The following is a 20,609-nucleotide window of genomic DNA, read 5'->3' on the forward strand; positions in this document are numbered from 1 at the left end:
TAAGTGGGTGTCCTGTGATCACTGAAGGCCAGTGTTGTGGTAAAACCCAGGGTAGGGACCTATGGGGGAGTCATGTATGAGATTTTTCTAGGGTCACCCAGACCTTTCCAGTTTCGTGAATATTCCAGTCAACAATTCGGGTAAGATGGCTTGCCAGGAAGTGTTTATAGAGGTTCGGTAGCCCAATACCCCTTCTAAGTTTTGGACATGTAAGACGTGTATATTTGATCCGGGGTGGGGAATTTCTCCATATAAACAACAAGGCTGCCCTCTTGTATGTTGCAAAGAAGGATGCAGGTATGTCGATGGGGATGCACTGAATGAGGTATAGGAGGCGTGGCATAATTATCTTTTTCAGGAGAGCCGTTCGGCCAAACCATGAGATGTTAAGATTGCCCCAGTCTTTCAGATCATGTTGGGCTCTTTTCAGGGCAACCAGAAAGTTCTCATTGTAGAGATCAGCCATTTTTGTCGTGATCTGTATACCTAGATACGTGATGGCCTTCTGGTTCCACTGAAAGGGGAAAGATTTCTGGCAACTTTCTACTTCCTTGTTTGTGAGGGAGACGTTTAGAGCATGTGATTTTGTATAATTGATCTTCAAGTGTGATAGGGCCCCAAAATGTTCTAAATCCTTCAGCAGGTTAGATATGGAAGTAAGAGGGGAAGTGATAGAGAGAAAGATGCCGTCCGCAAAGGTGGCCATTACTCTCACCCTCGCGTTCGGGGAAGAGTATAGGGCTGAAATGTGAGACAACATGCGAGGATGAAGGCCAACTGCCTTCAGGGTCTCGTGCATGTAGTCCCAGGCCACCCTGTTGAACACCTTCTCGGCGTCTAAGGATAGGAAAAAGCCTCAAGTTTTCGAATTAGTGAGCCAGTGATGCAGGTTTAATGCTCTGATGGTATTGTCCCTAGCCTCCCTTCCTGGGACAAAACCTACCTGGTCTAAGGAGATAAGGCTGGGTAGGAGCGGGGATAACCTATTTGCTAAAATTTTGGCGTAGAGTTTGATATCCACGTTGAGGAGGGATATAGGCCTATAATTCTGTACTTGTGTGGTATCCTTACCCTCTTTTGGTATGACCGTAATGTGGGCTTCTAACATACGGTTGACTGAAACCCCGGGGTTTGCCATGGAGTTAAAGGTGGTTATTAGCTTTGGGGACAACACTGTGGAGAAACATTTATAATATTGTAAAGTGAACCCGCCCGGGCCCGGGCTCTTCCCTGTTTTCATTTGTTTTAAGGCGAGTTGGAATTCTTCTATAGATACGGGCCGTTCAATGTCCTCAGCTTGTGACTGTGGGAGTGGTTTCGGGCAGTATTGGGCTAGGAAGTTCCTAATAGCTTCTGATCTCTTTTCTGCTTGGGCTAGGTTCTGGGTGGAGGGTTTCAGGTTGTATAATTCTTTGTAGTAGCGTTCGAAGCATTGCGCAATATCTTCGTTTTTAGAAAGGGGCATGCCTTGTGAGCTTTGAATCTGGTGGATCGTATTGGAAGGTTTGGAGGATCTTACAACTCATGCTAACATTCTCCCACATTTGTTGCCTTGTTCATAAAAGACCCTCTGATGAAGAACATATCGGCGTCTCGTGCGTTTCCCCAACTCCTCCAATAACAGGGAGCGTGTAAGAGACAATTCCTGTAGGGAGAGCTGTGAATGGGAGTGTTTATGAGAGGCCTCTAATCGTTTAATTGTATCAGTTAGATGTACTATAGTATTCTGGTGTTGTCTTTTGACTTTTGCTGCTTGTGCCATTAATTCCCCTCGTATGACGCATTTGTGCGCTTCCCACACGGTAGTTGGGGATATATCTGGGGTATTGTTTTCTATGAAGTACTCGCGGATTCGGGATTCTAAGAGTGTGGTAAATTCCATGTCCTTAAGCAAGGCGGAGTTCAAGCGCCAGGTTTTGGTCCTCAAAACTAAGTCCGGAAAGGTCAGGGTAACTGAAATGGGGTGATGATCGGACAGGTACATTGGATCTATCGTTGCGTGTGTGCAGTCAGATCGGGTTGGGAAAGAAAGAAGTAGTCTATACGTGAGTATTTTTTAAAAGGATTAGAGTATCTTTGACTGAGGGGAATAATGTGCGCCATGTGTCCTGTAGCCCTAGTCCTTGGAGCTGTAGTTTGATTTGGCGAAGTGCTCTATAAGACAGTGTGGAGGTGCCTGAGGAGGTATCGATGGCTGGGTTCAATGGGAAATTAAAGTCTCCTCCAAGAAGGACCATGCCCTCTTTGAAAGATAATAAGAGATTGCTGACTTTACTAAAAAATTAGACTTGACGTTCGTTCGGGGAGTAGATGTTTGCTACCGTGAGTGGCTTGGAGGCATATAAACCTTTGATAAAGATAAATCTACCCTCTGGGTCTACCAGAGAGTCTGATAGCTGGAAGGGGGCATGTTTAGATATTAGTATGGAAGTTCCTTTAGTCTTGGCTGTGGGGTTCGTGGAGTGAATGGCTGTGTGATATATGTGGTTAGTAATCTTGGGGATAGAGTCCGAGTGGAAATGAGTTTCTTGGAGGAGGATAAATTGGGCTTTCTGCTTGGTGAGGGCAGATATGACCTGCGATCATTTTTCAGGTACATTTAGGCCTTTTACGTTGAGCGACACACACTTCAGCGACAGGGAACCATGCGATCCTGATTCCGTTCGCATGATGCAAGGAGAACTAGGAGCAGAGTTATGAAATAATACGTTAATTTGCCTTGGGTTAACGAGTTTCTGCCTACGCCGAGGTAGCCTCGTTAGAGAATGGGCTAGTGTAACCAAGAAGTGGGGGGGGATAAGGGGTGATAGGTCAGGGAGGTGTGATAAAGGGTAGAGACAAGGGGATGGGTAGGTAGGGAGGGAAAGAGGGAGTGTGAATAGGGGGGAGAAGAATAGGAAAGCAGGCAGAATCGAATAAGGGGAAGAGACCCAGAAAGCAGAGATAGGAAAGAGAGAGAGGCTTGTGGAAATCACAAGGTATAAAGGGAGAAGGTACCAGAGGTGGAAATGGAAGCACCAATCCACCTGAGAGACAGAAAGCTGGATGGTCAGCAGACTAGATTGTAGTGCTGCTGTAGGGGGACAGTGAGAGTGTCTGGAGTCATAGTTACATAGTTAGTAAGGTTGAATAAAGACACCAGTCCATCCAGTTCAACCTGAGTGTCTACAATTGTCCCTATCCCTGTACATTGCACACTCACATCAGTCCCTACCCTCAAGGAGCCCACAATCCAAGGTCCCCATTCATATCCTAAGGCCAATTTTGGACAGAAGCCAATTAGCCTACCTGCATGTCTTTGGAGTGTGGGAGGAAACCAGAGTACCCGGAGGAAACCCACGCAGGCACAGGGAGAACATGCAAACTCCAAGCAGGTAGTGTCCTGGTTGGGATTTGAACCAGTAACCCTGCTTACTGCTAGGTGAGAGTGCTACCCACTACACCACTGTGCCGCCTGCAATCTGGAGGACAGTAGTTTAATGGGGAATAGAATAATAAACAAAAGGACGGGTACGTTTAGGAGTTGCGGGACAAACCGGCAGTGTCAGGAATAGCAGGGATATCAAAAATAACAAGAAGTAACTTTACTACCATTCTGTGAGTGTCATACAAAATCAAACAGTTTCAAACAGCAATTCTGCACTATTTAGCCAAAATTGAGGAGAAGTCAGCCCCAGTATTCTAAACGTGGCCTAGCCTTATAGGGAGGATGGGGTGGAACATGTGGACGCAAAGTTTCGACTAATGACATGGTCATTTCCTCAGTGAGAAGTACCCAGCAAGTTCTTGGAGGTTACGGTATATTTGACGGTGAGGAAGACAGTAAGCTTCAGGGAGCAAGTTCTAAGCTCTCCCTGATGGTTGGATCTCAGCGTGATTTTGTAAAGATCTACATGAGGATATCCGAGCATGTGGGGTCAAAGTTGAAGGACATCAGGTCAGTCTCTGGGTAATTCTACGGAAGTCACATTATGATCCCCAGGAATAAATTCTCAGTCAAGGCAGATGGGGGCTCAGAGCAAGTGGAGCAGAGGAAAAAAAAAAAGGAAAAACTTAAAAAGGCGAAATAAGAAACAAACCCCCCAAAAGTAGCTGGAACGGGTGGAGTTACCACAACATAAACTATGTCGGTATGCACTCACATTTAGGTAGGTGTAGCAGATCTAGGCGGCTCTCATAGTTCCGAATGGTCCCTGCGGGGAGTTTCGGGGGGTCTGGGGATGTGCTGGTTCAGATCTCGGCGAGATGTGTGGGCTTCGGGTGAGTGTGGGCCTGATCTCCGGTGGTGTGAGCGATGCCTTTGTGCTTTAGGTGAGGGGTTATGTGACACTGGACGCCATGGCTCCATCGGGAAATGGAAGGTGCACCAATGCGGAAGTTCCGTCAGGGATAGATCGAGTTGTTCACAGAAAGCAGGCAGGTCGTCAGGTGTGCACAGCATAGCTGTGCGTCCCCTAGAGGAAGCCGAAAGGCAGAACGGGAACTTCCAGCGATACTGTATATTGCGGGATCTTAGTTGGTCCAGCAGGGGGTGCAAGGTCATCCTGTTTTGCAAAGTGGTAGGGGAGAGGTCCTGAAAGAGCTTTATCTCAGTACCATTGTGTAATATGCGGCCTCTCTCCCTCGCCTTTCTCAATATCTCTTCCTTTAGTGGAAAGTTCACTATACAACATCTCTCGGAGGTTCACTGTCATGGTAGGGGACATAAGGGCTCTGTATAGCCTCTCCATCTCGATGGGGGAATCCCCCAGGCGGTCTAACAGCTCATTAAAGATGGCGCAGATTGTTTGGGGTAGTGAACCGGCTTCCAGACCCTCTGGCACCCCCCTAACTCTCATGTTGTGTCTACGACCTCGGTTGTTGAGATCCTCGACTTGACGGTGAAGGTCAAACAAGTATAAAAGCTGTGAATCATAGGTGCGTTGGATTTGCCTTATTGCAGCTGTATGAAGCTGCGTGGTTTGCTCCACATCCGTCAGGCAAGTGGCAACAGCCTGGATGTCCGTCTTTATGTCCAGTATTGCAGCCGACAGAGTGTTAGTAATGTCCTTTGTGATATCAGAGGCAACCTTCTTTAGGTCAGAGATGCTCACCATGGGGGCTGATTGTCTGCTTTGTGTGTCCATTCCCTCTGACTGTGAATCGGAGTCATTGCTTGGCGAGTATGGCCCTGAGGCCTGTGCGGCCTGCGAGACCTCGTGGTTGTCAGACCGGAGGGTGCGGAACAGCTCGGGGATGTTCCGACCAAGCTGCGTTCCAGTCTCCTTCGGTGTCCGGGTAGCCTAGGCACTCCTGTTCGAGTTACCCATGGCGGTAAGGTGTAAAGGTTCCCCAAGAAAGCGGATTTATAGCCTCAGCTTGCGGGAGCTCTTTGCCTAAGCAGCCATCTTAGGACCCAGCCAGACCAGCCAGAATTGCCAATTCTTGAGCTTTCAGACTGGTCTTTGGATTGTTGCAGGAAGCCACTAGTGGGAAAACACATAAGTACTGAAAGGATCAGATTCGCAGCAGATTTGTGGTTCCAAACACATCCACCATCACAGGCTCCCTATAACAGGCAATCAGGCAATTAACTCGGATGGAAATGGCAGATGAGCTACCACAGCTGATAAAAAAGTGTTTGTGACTCTGTGGAGCCTGGAAGCGTGTGACACAGCCATCTGCATCAGAAGTTCCAGCCAACTGCCGACTCCAGAGATGATAGTGTGAACACCAGGTTGAGACCAGCTATAATTTCAAGCACTTGTGCCCTTTGTCACTGTCATACGACAGATGGGTCCAATCCCTCTGGTAATCCCTCTGGTAAGAGTATTTAATTCTTTATAATTGATATTACTCTAGACAAGCCATTTACCATATTTGATCTGTGTGGTGTCCACTCTGTTGCTGGGAAGATCAATACTGATACGTTCTATCTCTCAATGCATGTGGACTATATATTGAGACACACGTTCTAGTTGTTGATATTTTTTGGGACTCCTGTGCATTTTCACATTGCACCCATATCTGCAGTGAATTATTGATTTCATTCATTCATTGTTTTATAGTTCCATTTTATTATCAATTTGTATTTCACATATGCACGTGATTGTATATGTGTGTTTTATAGGATTGGTTTTAGTACCACTTTTCTAAAACACAGTTTGAGATCATCATCTGATTTTTTAGCGCTACACTATTTTTTGTTCAGAGTACCCGAGTACCTGTCACAGTCCATATAAGTAGTGATGGACGAACTTCCGACGGGACGTTTCGCGAACACGGCCGATAGTTCGCGAACCGGAACGTTCGCGGCGGGCCCCATTGACTTCAATGGGAGGCGAACTTTGCGCATGAAGGCAATGGAGGAGAGGGAAGGTCAGGGTAGGCAAAGAAGAGGGTGCAGAAGATGATCACCAGCAGCGTGACATACAGCAATGACACCTGCACCGTGATAGAGTCATCTGACACCAGCACCGTGATAGAGAGCACTGACATCAGCAGCGTGACATAAAGCACTAACACCAGCACCGTGATATACAGCACTGACAGCAGCACCGTGATAGAGAGCACTGACATCAGCAACGTGATATACAGCACTGACACCTGCACCGTAAGCAGCCCCAGGAGGAAGTCAGCATAGCACAGGGATGGTGGGAGCCCCTCATAATGAGCATAGCACAGGGATGGTGGGAGCCCCTCATAATGAGCATAGCACAGGGATGGTGGGAGCCCCTCATAATGAGCATAGCACAGGGATGGTGGGAGCCCCTCATAATATGCACAGCAGAGGTACAGCCCCAGGAGGAAGTCAGCACAGCACAGGGATGGTGGGAGCCCCTCATAATAAGCAGCCCCAGGAGGATGTCAGCATAGCACAGGGATGGTGGGAGCCCCTCATAATAAGCAGCCCCAGGAGGAAGTCAGCACAGGGAGGGTGGGAGCCCCTCATAATGAGCATAGCACAGGGATGGTGGGAGCCCCTCATAATGAGCATAGCACAGGGATGGTGGGAGCCCCTCATAATATGCACAGCAGAGGTACAGCCCCAGGAGGAAGTCAGCACAGCACAGGGATGGTGGGAGCCCCTCATAATAAGCAGCCCCAAGAGGAAGTCAAGTATGTGCAAGTATTTTATACGTGTATTACACAACTATATACTGCACACCAAATAGTACACCTATACCAGTCCTTAAGGACCTTTGTGGAACTAGTAGCTAGGGATTAGCAGACTGTACCTCAGTCTCTATACTAATAAAGGACTGCTGCAGCAGAAGGGCAGCAGTCAGCAGTAGTGCACCTCAACCCTATATATTGTGGACCTATACCAGTCCTTAAAGAATAGCAGACTGTACCTCACTCAACCCTATGTACTGTAGTACCCTATACCTTACCAGTCCTTATAAGGACCTTTGTGGAACTAGTAGGTTGTGAATGATTAGCAGACTGTACCTCAGTCCCTATACTGATAAAGGACTGCTGCAGTATAGGGCAGCAGTCAGCAGTAGTGCACCTCAACCCTATATATTGTGGACCTATACCAGTCCTTACGGAATAGCAGACTGTACCTCACTCAACCCTATGTACTGTAGTACCCTATACCTTACCAGTCTTTATAAGGACCTTTGTGGAACTAGTAGGTTGTGAATGATTAGCAGACTGTACCTCAGTCCCTATACTGATAAAGGACTGCTGCAGTATAGGGCAGCAGTCAGCAGTAGTGCACCTCAACCCTATATATTGTGGACCTATACCAGTCCTTAAGGAATAGCAGACTGTACCTCACTCAACCCTATGTACTGTAGTACCCTATACCTTACCAGTCCTTATAAGGACCTTTGTGGAACAAGTAGGTTGTGTGTGACTGATTAGCAGACTGTACGTCAGTCCCTATACTGATGAAGGACTGCTGCAGTATAGGGCAGCGGTCAGCAGTAGTGCACTTCAACCCTATGTATTGTGGACCTATACCAATCCTTACAGAATAGCAGACTGTACCTCACTCAACCCTATGTACTATAGCACCCTACACCAGGTTACCAGTCCTTATAAGGACCTTTGTGGAACAAGTAGGTTGTGTGTGACTGATTAGCAGACTGTACGTCAGTCCCTATACTGATGAAGGGCTGCTGCAGTATAGGGCAGCGGTCAGCAGTAGTGCACCTCAATCCTATGTATTGTGGACCTATACCAGTCCTTACAGAATAGCAGACTGTACCTCACTCAACCCTATGTACTGTAGCACCCTACACCAGGTTACCAGTCCTTATAAGGACCTTTGTGGAACAAGTAGGTTGTGTGTGACTGATTAGCAGACTGTACGTCAGTCCCTATACTGATGAAGGACTGCTGCAGTATAGGGCAGCGGTCAGCAGTAGTGCACCTCAACCCTATGTATTGTGGACCTATACCAGTTCTTACGGAATAGCAGACTGTACCTCACTCAACCCTATGTACTGTAGCACCCTACACCAGGTTACCAGTCCTTATAAGGACCTTTGTGGAACAAATAGGTTGTGTGTGACTGATTAGCAGACTGTACGTCAGTCCCTATACTGATGAAGGACTGCTACAGTATAGGGCAGCGGTCAGCAGTAGTGCACCTCAACCCTATGTATTGTGGACCTATACCAGTCCTTAAGGAATAGCAGACTGTACCTCACTCAACCCTATGTACTGTAGCACCCTACACCAGGTTACCAGTCCTTATAAGGACCTTTGTGGAACAAGTAGGTTGTGACTGATTAGCAGACTGCAGCAGAAGGGCAGCAGTCAAGTATAATATTCTTTCTATATTTGGAAGAAAGAATATTATACGTGTACAAGCCTATTACCATACCACTGATACCAGTCCTGAAAAGAACCTTTGTGGACCTAATATAGTAACAGCTACTGATTAAAATGACCCTCACTGCCTCACACACAGCTTCCTGCCTGTCCCTATATAAACTGACAAAACAGAGGCTGCTGGAACAATAACTGGAATAGCACTTTTGTGGACCTGATAGTAACAGCTAATGATTAAACTGACTGTCCCTGGAGCACACACCGTCCTGTCCCTTTCTCTACACTGACAAAAGACACTCAGGCTGCTGCAACAATCACTAGCACAGCACTGCCTCAAACCTATATCCTGAACTACACCTAACACCTATACCAGTCCTGAAAAGAACTTTTGTGTACCAAATAGCTAGCGATTTGGGTCACTGCAATCTCTCCCTGCTCCACACAGCAACCTCTCCCTATAGTGACAGAAGAAAGAATGTAAAATGGCCGCCGGATCGGGTGTATTTATAAGTTAGGGGGAATGTCCAAGTGTCCATGTGCTGTAATGTCTCAATTGGCTGTCCTGTACCCCATGATGGATGTGTCATCATAGGTCAAAGTTCTTTTACACAGTAAACACGGAAGTCCGCCGGGCGAACGGCGGCAATAGTCCGCTGATCGGGCGGACCGCGAACAGCTGAAATTCGCCGCGAAACGACCGCCGGGCGAACCGTTCGGCCATCACTACATATGAGTACCGCCATACTCTGGAAGAGTAGCAGAATGTATTTTGGGGTGTAATTTGTTGTATACATATGTACATATGCTGTGTGTGAGAGAAAACCTGATAATATGACAATTTTGTACAAAAAAAAAAAATAATAATAATCTTACATTGGAATGTCTACTTTCTAAAAAGGGGTCATTTGGGTGGTATTTGTACTTTCCTGACTTGTGTCTCAAGGAATGAGATACACCTGATGTACTGCAGGCCTGATCAGATGTGATCAATTTTCAGAGATTGGCACCATAGTTTGTAGACTTGTGAGATCTCAGGGGCTCCCGGGAAGATTTCCTTTAGTGCTCAGATGAGGGACCTCACTTTAATCCCTGCCAGGGAACAGGCCACAGTCTTAAACGGTGAACCACAGCACCCTGGGGCGGACGTGAAGCTCCCCCATTTTACTGTGAATCATGACTTGTTGTACCGAGTAACTAAGGTCAATCAAGAAGTGTTGGAACAACCTTTTAGGTCTAAGGTGTTGCATTTGGCTCATAGTCATGTACTTGGGGGTCACCTTGGAGCGGCTAAAACTCAGGAACGGGTTTTAGTGTGTTTTTTTGGCCTGGTGTATATCGAGAAATTAAGGACTACTGTGAGTCCTGCCCTACCTGTCAAAGAACCACTACAATACCCCATTTTCGCAGTCCGCTGGTACCGCTTCCAATTATCAAGGTTCCCTTTGATCGCATAACCATGGACTTGGTGGGCCCCTTACCTAAGTCAGCTAGGGGACACCAATACATTTTAGTTGTCCTTGACTATGCCACCAGGTATGCGGAAGCAGTCCTTTTAAGAAATTGCTCATCCAAGGTCATCACACGGGAGTTGTTTCAGATGTTCATGAGAACAGGGCTCCCATCCGAGATCTTGACAGACCAAGGTACCCCGTTCATGTCAAAAGTGATGAAGGAACTCTGTAACCTGTTTAAGATTAAACACTTGCGGACTTCAGTGTATCACCCACAAACTGATGGGTTAGTGGAGCGGTTCAACAAAACCTTAAAGGGAATGCTAAAGAAAGCAGTTGAGGAGGATGGTCGGGATTGGGATTACTTGTTGCCTCCCTTGTTGTTTGCCATAAGAGAGGTACCCCAGGCCTCCACAGGGTTCTCCCCCTTTGAGCTGGTTTATGGGAGACACCCCCGTGGACTACTGGATATAATGAAAGAGACGTGGGAACAAGAAGCCTCCCTGTATCGGAGTGTGGTAGAACACGTGTCTCAAATGCAGGACCTAATAACAAAAGTTATGCCCATAGTACAGGAACATTTGCAGGCTGCGCAAAACGCCCAGAGTTGTGTATACAACCGATCTGCCAAGATTAGAGAGTTTAAACCTGGGGATCGGGTGCTGGTCTTAGTGCCTACCGTTGAGAGTAAGTTTCTCGTCAAGTGGCAAGGACCCTTTGAGATAGTTGAGAGGGTGGGCAAGGTCAACTATAAAGTCCATCAGCCCACCAAATGTAAACCCTACCAGATTTACCACGTCAACTTGATCAAACCATGGAAAGACAGGTTTTGACAATCAGTCTGAAAGTCCCGGAAGACCCTGATGCTCAGATTAAAAAGGTAGGGATTGCAGAGGCTCTCTCCCCTTCTCAAAAACAGGAGTCCTGGGAGTTTTTGCAGAGGAATTGAGACATTTTTTTCAAATCTACCGGGCCTAACCTTGATAATTGAACATAAAGTCATTACAGACCCTAGCGTTCGAATAAACCTCAAACCCTACCGCATACCCGAAGCTCGCCGGAATATTGTTTCGGCTGAGCTTATGAGCATGTTGGACCTTGGGGTCATTGAGGAGTCTTCAAGTAGCTGGTCTAGCCCTATAGTCCTTGTACCCAAGACGAATGGAACCTGGCGGTTCTGCAATGACTTTCGCAAGTTAAATGAAGTCTCCAAGCCAGACGTGTATCCCATGCCCCGGGTCGAGGAATTAATCGAGAGATTAGGACCTGCCCGGTACATCACCACTCTTGACTTGACCAAGGGATACTGGCAGATCCCGCTTTCCCCAGAGGCTAAAGGAAAAAACTGTATTTGCCACACCCGAGGGCTTATGGCAGTATGCACGAATGCCATTCGGGTTACATGGGGCCCCAGCCACTTTCCAGAGGGCCATGGACTTCGTCCTGAGACCTCATAAGGAATTCTCAGGAGCTTATCTTGATGACATTTTCATCTTTAGTAAGGACTGGGAGAGTCACTTACAGAAGGACCAGTTGGTCTTGGATGCCCTCCGAAAGGCGGGGTTCACAGTGAACCCAGAAAAGAGTAAGGTTGGGTTGGAGGAGGCCCGCTACCTGGGGTATGTTGTAGGCAGGGGTGTGATTAAGCCCCAACTAAACAAGGTGGAGGCTATTCAGAAATGGCCCCGTCCACTCACAAAGAAACAAGTGCGTTCTTTCCTTGGCATTGTGGGCTATTATAGGAGGTTTGTCCCCAACTTTGCCAGTCTAGCAGCACCTCTGACTGATCTCACCAAGGGAAAGAACGCAACTGTTGTTCAGTGGATTGCAGAAGCAGGGAGTGTCTCGCAATAAAATGGGCTTTGGAGACACTCCGCTACTACTTGTTGGGCCAAGTTAGTTTCAGATCATGCGCCCCTTATCCATAAAAAATCCATATTTTTTACTGGAAAATTACTTGGAACCCCCAAACATTATATATATTTTTTTTAGCAGAGACTCTAGAGAATAAAACGGCGATTGTTGCAATATTTTATGTCACACAGTATTTGCGCAGCAGTGTTTTAAACGCAACTTTTTGGGAAAAGGGACACTTTCATGAATTTAAAAAAAATTAAACAGTAAAATTAGCCCAATTTTTTTGCATAATGTGAAAGATAATGTTACGCCGAGTAAATGGATACCAAACATGTCACACTTTATAATCGCACGCACTCGTGGAATGATGACAAAGTACGGTACCTAAAAATCTCAATAGGCGGTGCTTTAATTTTTTTTTATGGTTACCAGGTTGGCATTACAGAGGAGGTCTAGTGCTAGAATTATTGCTCTCGCTCTGACAATCGCGGCTATACCTCACATGTGTGATTTGAACACTGTTTACATATGCGGGCTCAACTTCCGTATGCGTTTTCTTTGCTTCGCAAGCTCGCGGGGATGGCGGGCGCTTTAAAAAATGTTTTTATTTATTTTAAAATGAATAAATTTTTATTTTTATTTTAAATACATTTTGATCACTTTTATTGCTGTCACAAGGAATGTAAACATCCCTTGTGACAGTAATAGGTGGTGACCGGTACTCTTTATGGAGGGAGCGGGGGTCTAAAAGACCCCCCACCCCTCCTTTACACTTCAAAGTATTCAGATCGCCGAAAACGAATACTGAATATTTTTAATTTTTTTTTAAAAACGGCGCCATTGGCAGCCGAGTAAACGGGAAGTGACGTCATGACGCCGCTTCCGTGTTTACTATTAGGAGACTGGAATGACGCCGATTACGGCGTCATTCCAGTTCCTCCCCAGCAGCCGGAGGCATCACATCGTGAATCGGTGCTCCCGATCGAGCGGGAGCACCGGTAACAGCGGCAGGAGGGGGGGAGTCCCCTCCCGCTCCTCCGGTATAACAGCCGAGCGGCTTTTAGCATCATCCCGGTATACCCCCCGGAAGCCGAGTACACACATCTGCGTACGCTCAGCGGGAAGGGGATAATATATATAAAATGTATGTATATATGTATTAGGTTGAAGTGTAGAGGAGAACCACACACAGCTTTCAATCTAGTGCCAGCAAACAGGTCCTCCCACCGACCTTGTGTATATATAAGAATGAAATTCCAAAGGTTGAGATATATATATATATATCTCTATATTCAGAAAATTTCAGTTAAAAGTAGTAAAAGTGGAGGAATCATCAAGGGGGACACCTGGGAATGTGGAGGGGGGCTCTGGTGACCACAGAGGCTGCAGGCATAGTACAGGAGATGGTCAGAGGTTGCAGACATGGTACAGGAGATGATTAGAGACTGAGGACATGATACTAAAGATGGTAAGAGACTGCAGACATGATACAAGAGATCAATGCAGCCTCACCAGTGCCCATCAATGCAGCCTCATTGTGCCCATCCATGCAGCCTCACTGTGCTCATCATTGCCACCTTATCGTGCCAATCATTGCTGTCTCACCATGCCAGTCAATGTAGCCTCACCGTGCCCATCATTGCCGCCTCACCATGCCAATCAATGTAGCATCACCGTGCCGATCATTGCCATATTACCGTGCCCATCATTGTAGCCTTACTGTGCCCATCATTGCCACCTCACCATGCCCATCATTGCAACCTCACTGTGCCAATCATTGCTGCCTTATCATGGCAATGTAGCCTCACCGTGCCAATCATTGCAGCCTTACAGTGCCCCTCATTGCCGCCTTATCGTGCCTTATTGTGCCAATCATTGCCATCTCACTGTGCCACTCAATGTAGCCTTACTGTGCCCATCATTGCTGTCTTACCGTGCCAATCATTGCCGCCTCACCAGTTAGTGCCAGTGGATTACGTACAGGCACAGCGCGCATCTCATGCTGTGTCACGGAGCTCAGTGTGAAGTCGCGCTGTGACCAGCTTGTGTGATAGACAGAAAAATGCGTCTATCACACGAGCTGATCTAGGAGGAGGGCGGGACCTTTGTCACAGCGGGTCTCTGCTTTGAGCCACACTGCAGCCACAGCATAGCTCAAAGTGGCCCCTGGGCAGGCAGCCTACCGGGAAATATCCCGGTAGGCCAGTCCGGCCCTGGTCAGGCCTGATTAATATCCTGTCGTCTAAAATGCTTAGGAAAGGATCTTTACACGAGAGAGAACCTAAATCAGACACCCAGAAGTTATGGCCAAATGGAAAACCATGTTTAAGGTGACTAATTTCAAAGAAGCCTCATGAAGTGACTCAAAAGGGGCTCTGGTAAAGGCATTCAACACCAATGACAATTCCCAGGGGGCAACTTCTTAATGACTCTGGGTGTACGTCTAGCCCTAGCTAAGAGGAATTTTTTAATTAATGGCTCCTCCGCCAGTCTTTTCTCCATGAACAGAGACAGGGCAGAAACTTGAACCCTAAGAGTGCTGACAGCAAGCCCCTTTTCCACCCCCCACTGTAAAAAAAAATCCATAACACAGAGGATAGAAGTCTACTCCCGCACTCTTTTTCCAGGCTACAAAGGTCCTCCAAACTTTACCAGAAATCTTCCTTGAGACTATTCTAGACAGCCATAAATTAGTCACAACAACCCTAGCTAAGGTATGGCAAACCTTGGCACCCCAGATGTTTTGGAACTACTTTTCCCATGATGCTTATGCACTCTGCAGTGTAGTTGAGCATCATTGGAAATGTAGTTCCAAAACATCTGGGGTGCCAAGGTTCGCAATCACTGCCCTAGCTGAACATCGTTTTTACTGTAGAATGTGCCGCTCAGCCTCCAAGCCGTGAGATGGTAATCCGGGGGTTTGGATGTAGCACTGGGCCCTGGTGTAGAAGGTCTCTTCTCTCTGGCAGGGGCCAGGGGACTCTATTGAAAGTGCTCTCAGTGCGGAGAACCAACTCCTCTTGGGCCACCACAGAGCAATCAGAATTACTTCTGCTTGTTCCTGCACAATCTTCTGGACCACCAGAGGCAATAGCGGGATTGGAGGAAAGGCATAGGCCAGGGGAAAATTCCACTGGAAAGAGAGCACATCCATCCCTAGGGACTCTGCTTCTCTCTCCAGGGAAGAATAAGCTGGAAGCTTCCTGTTGTGGGTGGAAGAAAACAGATCCACTTTGGGCATTCCCCACCTGACAACTAACTCCCGTAAGGTTTCCTGGTTCAGCTCCCAATTGCTGGAAGTGATAGTTACTCTGCTCAGATAAACTGCCAGTATATTTGCCGTCCCACTGATGTGGACTGCCCTGAGGAAACATTGTGCTCTGCCCAGGAAAGGATCTCCTGACTCAACACTAGCAGGCTGTCTGAGCGAGTACCCCCCTGCTTGTTGAGTTAAGCCTTGCACAAACCCTGGTTTTCGAAGCAACCAAAGCCTTTCCTACTGCTAACAGTTCCCTGAAGTTTGAGGATCCTGCCAGTCTTATGAGTGAGCCCCCCAACTCTCTGAGCCTGCCAGTCTTATGAGTGAGCTCCCCAACTCCACAAGCTGGTGTCCATGGTAATCTTTATAGGGAAATGCTAGGCCCAAGCCTTCCCTACCTGAAGATGCTCCGGCTGGACCCACCAGGACAGATTGAGAGAATCGTCTCCTGAAAGCGGCACAACCTGGTCCAAAGAGGCTTTTCTGAAATCCCAACAAGGCAGAAGAAATGCCTGTAGTGACCTGGAATGTAATTGGGCCTAGGGAACTCTTGGAATTGCTGCAGTCATCAAGCCCTACAGCTGTATTATCTGACGCAGGGAAGCCTGTGAACTGCATCTGAAATTCTGCATGGAGAGGAGGATCTTGGAGATCTTCTCCTCCAGTAAGAAAATTCTATGGGTGACTTAGTCTATCCGGTAGCCCAAAAAAAGAGAGCTCTGGGAGGGAACCAGAGCAGATTTCTGCAGATTGACTTTCCAACCCAATCTTTGGAAGGTCTGCCAAACTACTCGTAGATCCCGACCAAGGTTCTCTTTGTCCCAGGCAAAGATCAATAAAGTAATCAAATATGGGACAATTGAGATCTTTCGTAAATGAAAAAAGGCCATGACCTTTGTAAAGCTTATTGGGGCTGCTGAGAGACCAAAAGGAAGGGCTCTGAACTGTCAATGATGTAAGCCGTTTTCTGAGAGGATCGTAAACCTCAAAAACCTCTGATGATCCTGGTATATTGGAACATGAAGGTAATCATCCTGAAGATCCAGGGTCACCATGAATACCTCTGGCAATAACAGATTTCTGAGTGAGTAAATGCTTTCCATCTGGAAATGCCTGTAAATCAAGAATCTGTTCAGGAGGCTCAGATTGATGACCATCCTCCCAATGCCTTTCTTACCAGGAAAATATGAGAATAAAATCCTAGTAATTTTTGATCCTCCGGAACAGGGGAAATAACCTCTTCTGATTTCCAAAGAGAAATCAGATTTAACATGTCCCTGCCATCTCTCTTGGTCTCTCGGCAGATGAGTGAGAAAAAACCTCTGGGGAGGAGGGAGATTGAACTCCAACCTGTAACCATCTTTTATGACTTTGAGAATAAAAGGATTTTCTGTTACCTCTGTCCATTCCTTGATTAAACAGGACAGCCTTCCTCCTTACCCCTGACCCAGCATCACAGAATTTTTGGCTGGAGTTGAAGGAGCAAAGTGTCCCTTTTAGCTTTGTCTTTGTTAAATTACCATTTTTTCTTGGCCTGCTGACCCCCTGACTTGAAGTTAGCTTTGTTTCGAAAGTTACAAAGGGCCTCTTACTTTGAAGCTTAACCTTCTGAGATGGGAAGCATTTACCCTTTTCTGAGGACCAAGCTAGTGCTTCCTCTAAAGCTGAACCAAATAATAGTTTGTCTTCAAAGGGAATACCGCAGAGTTTATTTTTGGAGGTTAGATCCCCGTCCCAGGATTTTAACCAGATTGCCTGTCTAGAGCAATTGATCAAAGCTGACGTCTTGACCACTGACCTAACCGAGTCTGCCACTGCATCTGCCAAAAAAGCCACTGATTTGGCAATCAGGGGGAGAGATCCTCTGATCTCTTCCACGGGTGTGTCAGTGGAGAGAAGGTCATCTAGCCTATGGACCCAAACATCTAGATTCCTAGCTAAGCAAGTGGATGCCAGGGCTGGCCCAAGAGAGAAGGCTGAATCCTCCCAGGCTTTATGGAGCAAAGCGTCAGCTTTCCTATCCATCTGGTCCTTAGGCACACCAGAGTCCTCAAATGAAAGATCAGATCTTTTAGACACAGTCTGGGACACTTGAAAAATATTTCTTCAATGTCCGACTGAAAGGGAAATCTCCTAATATGCCCTCGGGAGTTGAACAACCTTTTCTCAGGCTCTTTCCATTCCGACAGGACCATGTCTTTTACCCACTTCAATACCGGGTACTTATACACCTTCCTGCCCAGACCAATTTTCAGCTTTCAGCGCTGTATCACTTTGAATGACAATTGCCCGGTCATACTACACTGTACCCAAACTAAATTTTTATAATTTTGTTCCCACAAATAGAGCTTTCTTTTGGTGGTATTTGATCATCTCTGGGATTTTTATTTTCTGGTAAACAAAAAAAGACCAAACATTTTGAAAAAAAAAATAGGATTTTTTGTACTCACCGTAAAATCCTTTTCTCTGTAATTCACCGACCGACGCAGCTCCTCTCTGTAACTAAATGGGTTGTATAGCCTGCCATTAGGAGAAACTAGGCAAAATTGTTATACAATACACAGAACTTTAATCCCGCCCCCGGGGGGCCGACCCTGTGCTATCAACCCTTCCCACTGCTCCTAGCAGCTTCAGTACGTCAACAAGCAGTATAACATAGAAAAAAAGGAGGGGTGGGTGCTGTGTCAGTCGGTGAATTACAGAGAAAAGGATTTTACGGTGAGTACAAAAAATCCCATTTTCTCTTATATTCACCAACCGACACAGCTCCTCTCTGTAACTAAATGGGACGTCCCCAAGCAGTGCCAAACGAGGGGTGGGAAACAACAGCATAAAAACCTCATCCACCATGGCAAATGGGAACTAGTGAAACTAAACCCACAAAAAACAAACAAACAGCAGTGCGTGGAAAAACACCACTACATAACCGGGTATCCTCAACAGGAGTGATCCCCAAGACCGCAAAATTGCGGAAGTAATGCAACAGTGCATTAACAAAAACAGTACTGCGTTTTTATTGAAAAAACAGGAAAAAATTCAATAGCAACTACACGGCCACCTGCAAAACTTTGCGGCCAAAACAGGCATCAGCCGATGCACTGACATCTACCTTGTAGAACTTGGTAAACGTATGGACAGACGACCAGGTTGCCACCTTACACACCTGAGCGACCGACGCTTGGTGTCGGAAGGCCCAACACATTCCGATTGCTCTTGTAGAGTGGCTGGAAAGGGGGGCACCTGCCCCTTCAAGGCATAGGCTTGGACTACAATCTGTCTGATCCACCTGGAAATGGTGGCCGACGAGACCGCCATGCCTTTCTTAGGACCAGCCACTGAAACAAACAGTGAGTCTGACTTCCGAAAGGGAGCTGTGGCAGACAAGTATACCTTCAGAGCTCTAACCACATCGAGAGCGTGAAGGGCCACCTCCTTGGGGTGCTTCGGCTTAGGACACAACGATGGTAATATAATGTCCTCATTGATATGAAAAGCCAAAACCACTTTCGGTAGAAAGGACGGTTGTGGACGCAACAGTACCTTATCCCTGTGGATGACCAGATAAGGCAACTTGCAGGACAAGGCCGCCAATTCCGAAACCCTCCTGGCTGATGTGATGGCCACTAGAAAAACCACCTTCTCTGAAAGGGTCAACAGGGGAATCTCCCTGATATTTTCAAACGGCGGCTTCTGAAGCACCGACAACACCAGGTTCAAATCCCATGGGGATAACGGAGGATGCACCGGAGGGACTACATGTCGTACCCCCTGAACAAAGGTACTCCCTAATGAGTGAGATGCCAGGGGTCGCTGAAAAAAGACAGCCAAGGCTGAAATTTGCCCCTTAATGGTGCTCAACGCCAATTTCTGATCTACTCCTTGCTGAAGAAACAGCAGGATCCTGGACATAGAAAAGGAGCGCGGATGCCACCCATGCTCCTCACACATGGAGATGTAGGCCTTCCAGGTACAATGGTATATCTTCCTTGAAGAAGATTTCCACGCCCTCAGCATAGTTGGAATCACTGAGCCCGGCAGACCCCTGTTCCTCAGCACCTGGCTCTCAATAGCCATGCCGTTAAAGCCAGCGATGGTAAAGCAGGGTGAAAGATTGGACCTTGAGATAGGAGATCCTCTCTCAGTGGCAGTCGCCAGGAAGCGTCTGCCACCAGATGCACCAGGTCTGCGTACCAGGGCTGCTGAGGTCGATCTGGGGCAACCAGGATTACTGGAATCCCCTTGGCTTCCACTCTGTGAAGCAGACGTGGCAATAGTTTTAGTGGAGGAAAGGTGTAGATCAGCTGGTACTGATCCCACGGAGCCACCAGCACGTCTGCCCACGGATCTCTCGTCCTGGACACGAATCTGGGCACCTTCCAATTGAGACGGGAGGCCAATAGATCCACATCTGGTGTGCCCCACTTCAGGCACAGCAGCCTGAATATCTCAGGATGCAATGCCCACTCTCCTGGGTCTAGCATCTGTCGACTCAGTCTGCCTGCCAATTTTCCACCCCCGGGATGTAAATGGCTGACGGCCGGAACGTGTCGCTCTGCCCCCCGAAGTATGTGGGCGACCTCCCGAGCAGCGGCTGAGCTTCTTGTTCCCCCTTGGTGATTTATGTACGACACAGCCGTGGCGTTGTTCAACTGTATCCTTGTCGGACGCCCCTGAAAACACATCGACCATGTGTGGAGACACAGCCTGATCGCTCTCAATTCGAGCAGATTGATCGGCAACTTGGATTCTTCCATTGACCAGAGGCCCTGAGCCGACTGAATCCCCATCACTCCACCCCAGCCGGATAGACTGGCGTCCGTAGTGATCACCGTCCATTTCAGAGGAAGGAACGATTTACCGGACTAAATCACCGGGGACCTCAAACACCAGATCAGGGAGTCCCTGACTGGCTGGCTCACCTGGATCTGCCGATCCAGGGACAACGGAGATTTGTCCCATTTTGTCAATATTTCCTTCTGCAGGACTCTGGTGTGGAACTGGGCATAAGGTACTTCCTCGAAGGAGGCTACCATGAGCCCCAGCACCCGCATGCAAAAGCGATGACCACTTGCGGTTCATCGGTAGTTTGACCGCAGATCTGAGAGTCAGCAATTTGTCTGAGGGGAGAAAAACCCTCGCTTCCCTGGAGTACAACAGCAACCCCAGGTACTCCAGACGCTGAGCTGGTACAACCACCGACTTCCTTAGGTTCAACAGCCACCCAAATTCTTACAGGGACTGCAAGGTTATTGCCACATCCTCCTCTAATTCTGAGG

At 47.4% G+C, this 20,609-nt stretch overlaps 1 protein-coding gene across 1 annotated transcript in view; it reads left to right on the forward strand.

Annotated features, from left to right (window-relative positions):
- LOC143986896 (uncharacterized) overlaps window positions 1-20,609 on the forward strand; it is a 237,087-nt gene that overhangs the window by 141,914 nt on the left and 74,564 nt on the right. Inside the window, 1 exon segment of the mRNA XM_077485302.1 lies at window positions 1,892-1,943. Coding sequence (XP_077341428.1) covers window positions 1,892-1,943 — 52 coding nt within the window.

The sequence above is a fragment of the Lithobates pipiens genome, unplaced genomic scaffold (genome assembly GCF_037356315.1).
Source record: "Lithobates pipiens isolate NorthernLeopardFrog02 unplaced genomic scaffold, aLitPip1_a1.2 Scaffold_18, whole genome shotgun sequence".
In the NCBI taxonomy this organism is placed as follows: domain Eukaryota; kingdom Metazoa; phylum Chordata; class Amphibia; order Anura; family Ranidae; genus Lithobates; species Lithobates pipiens.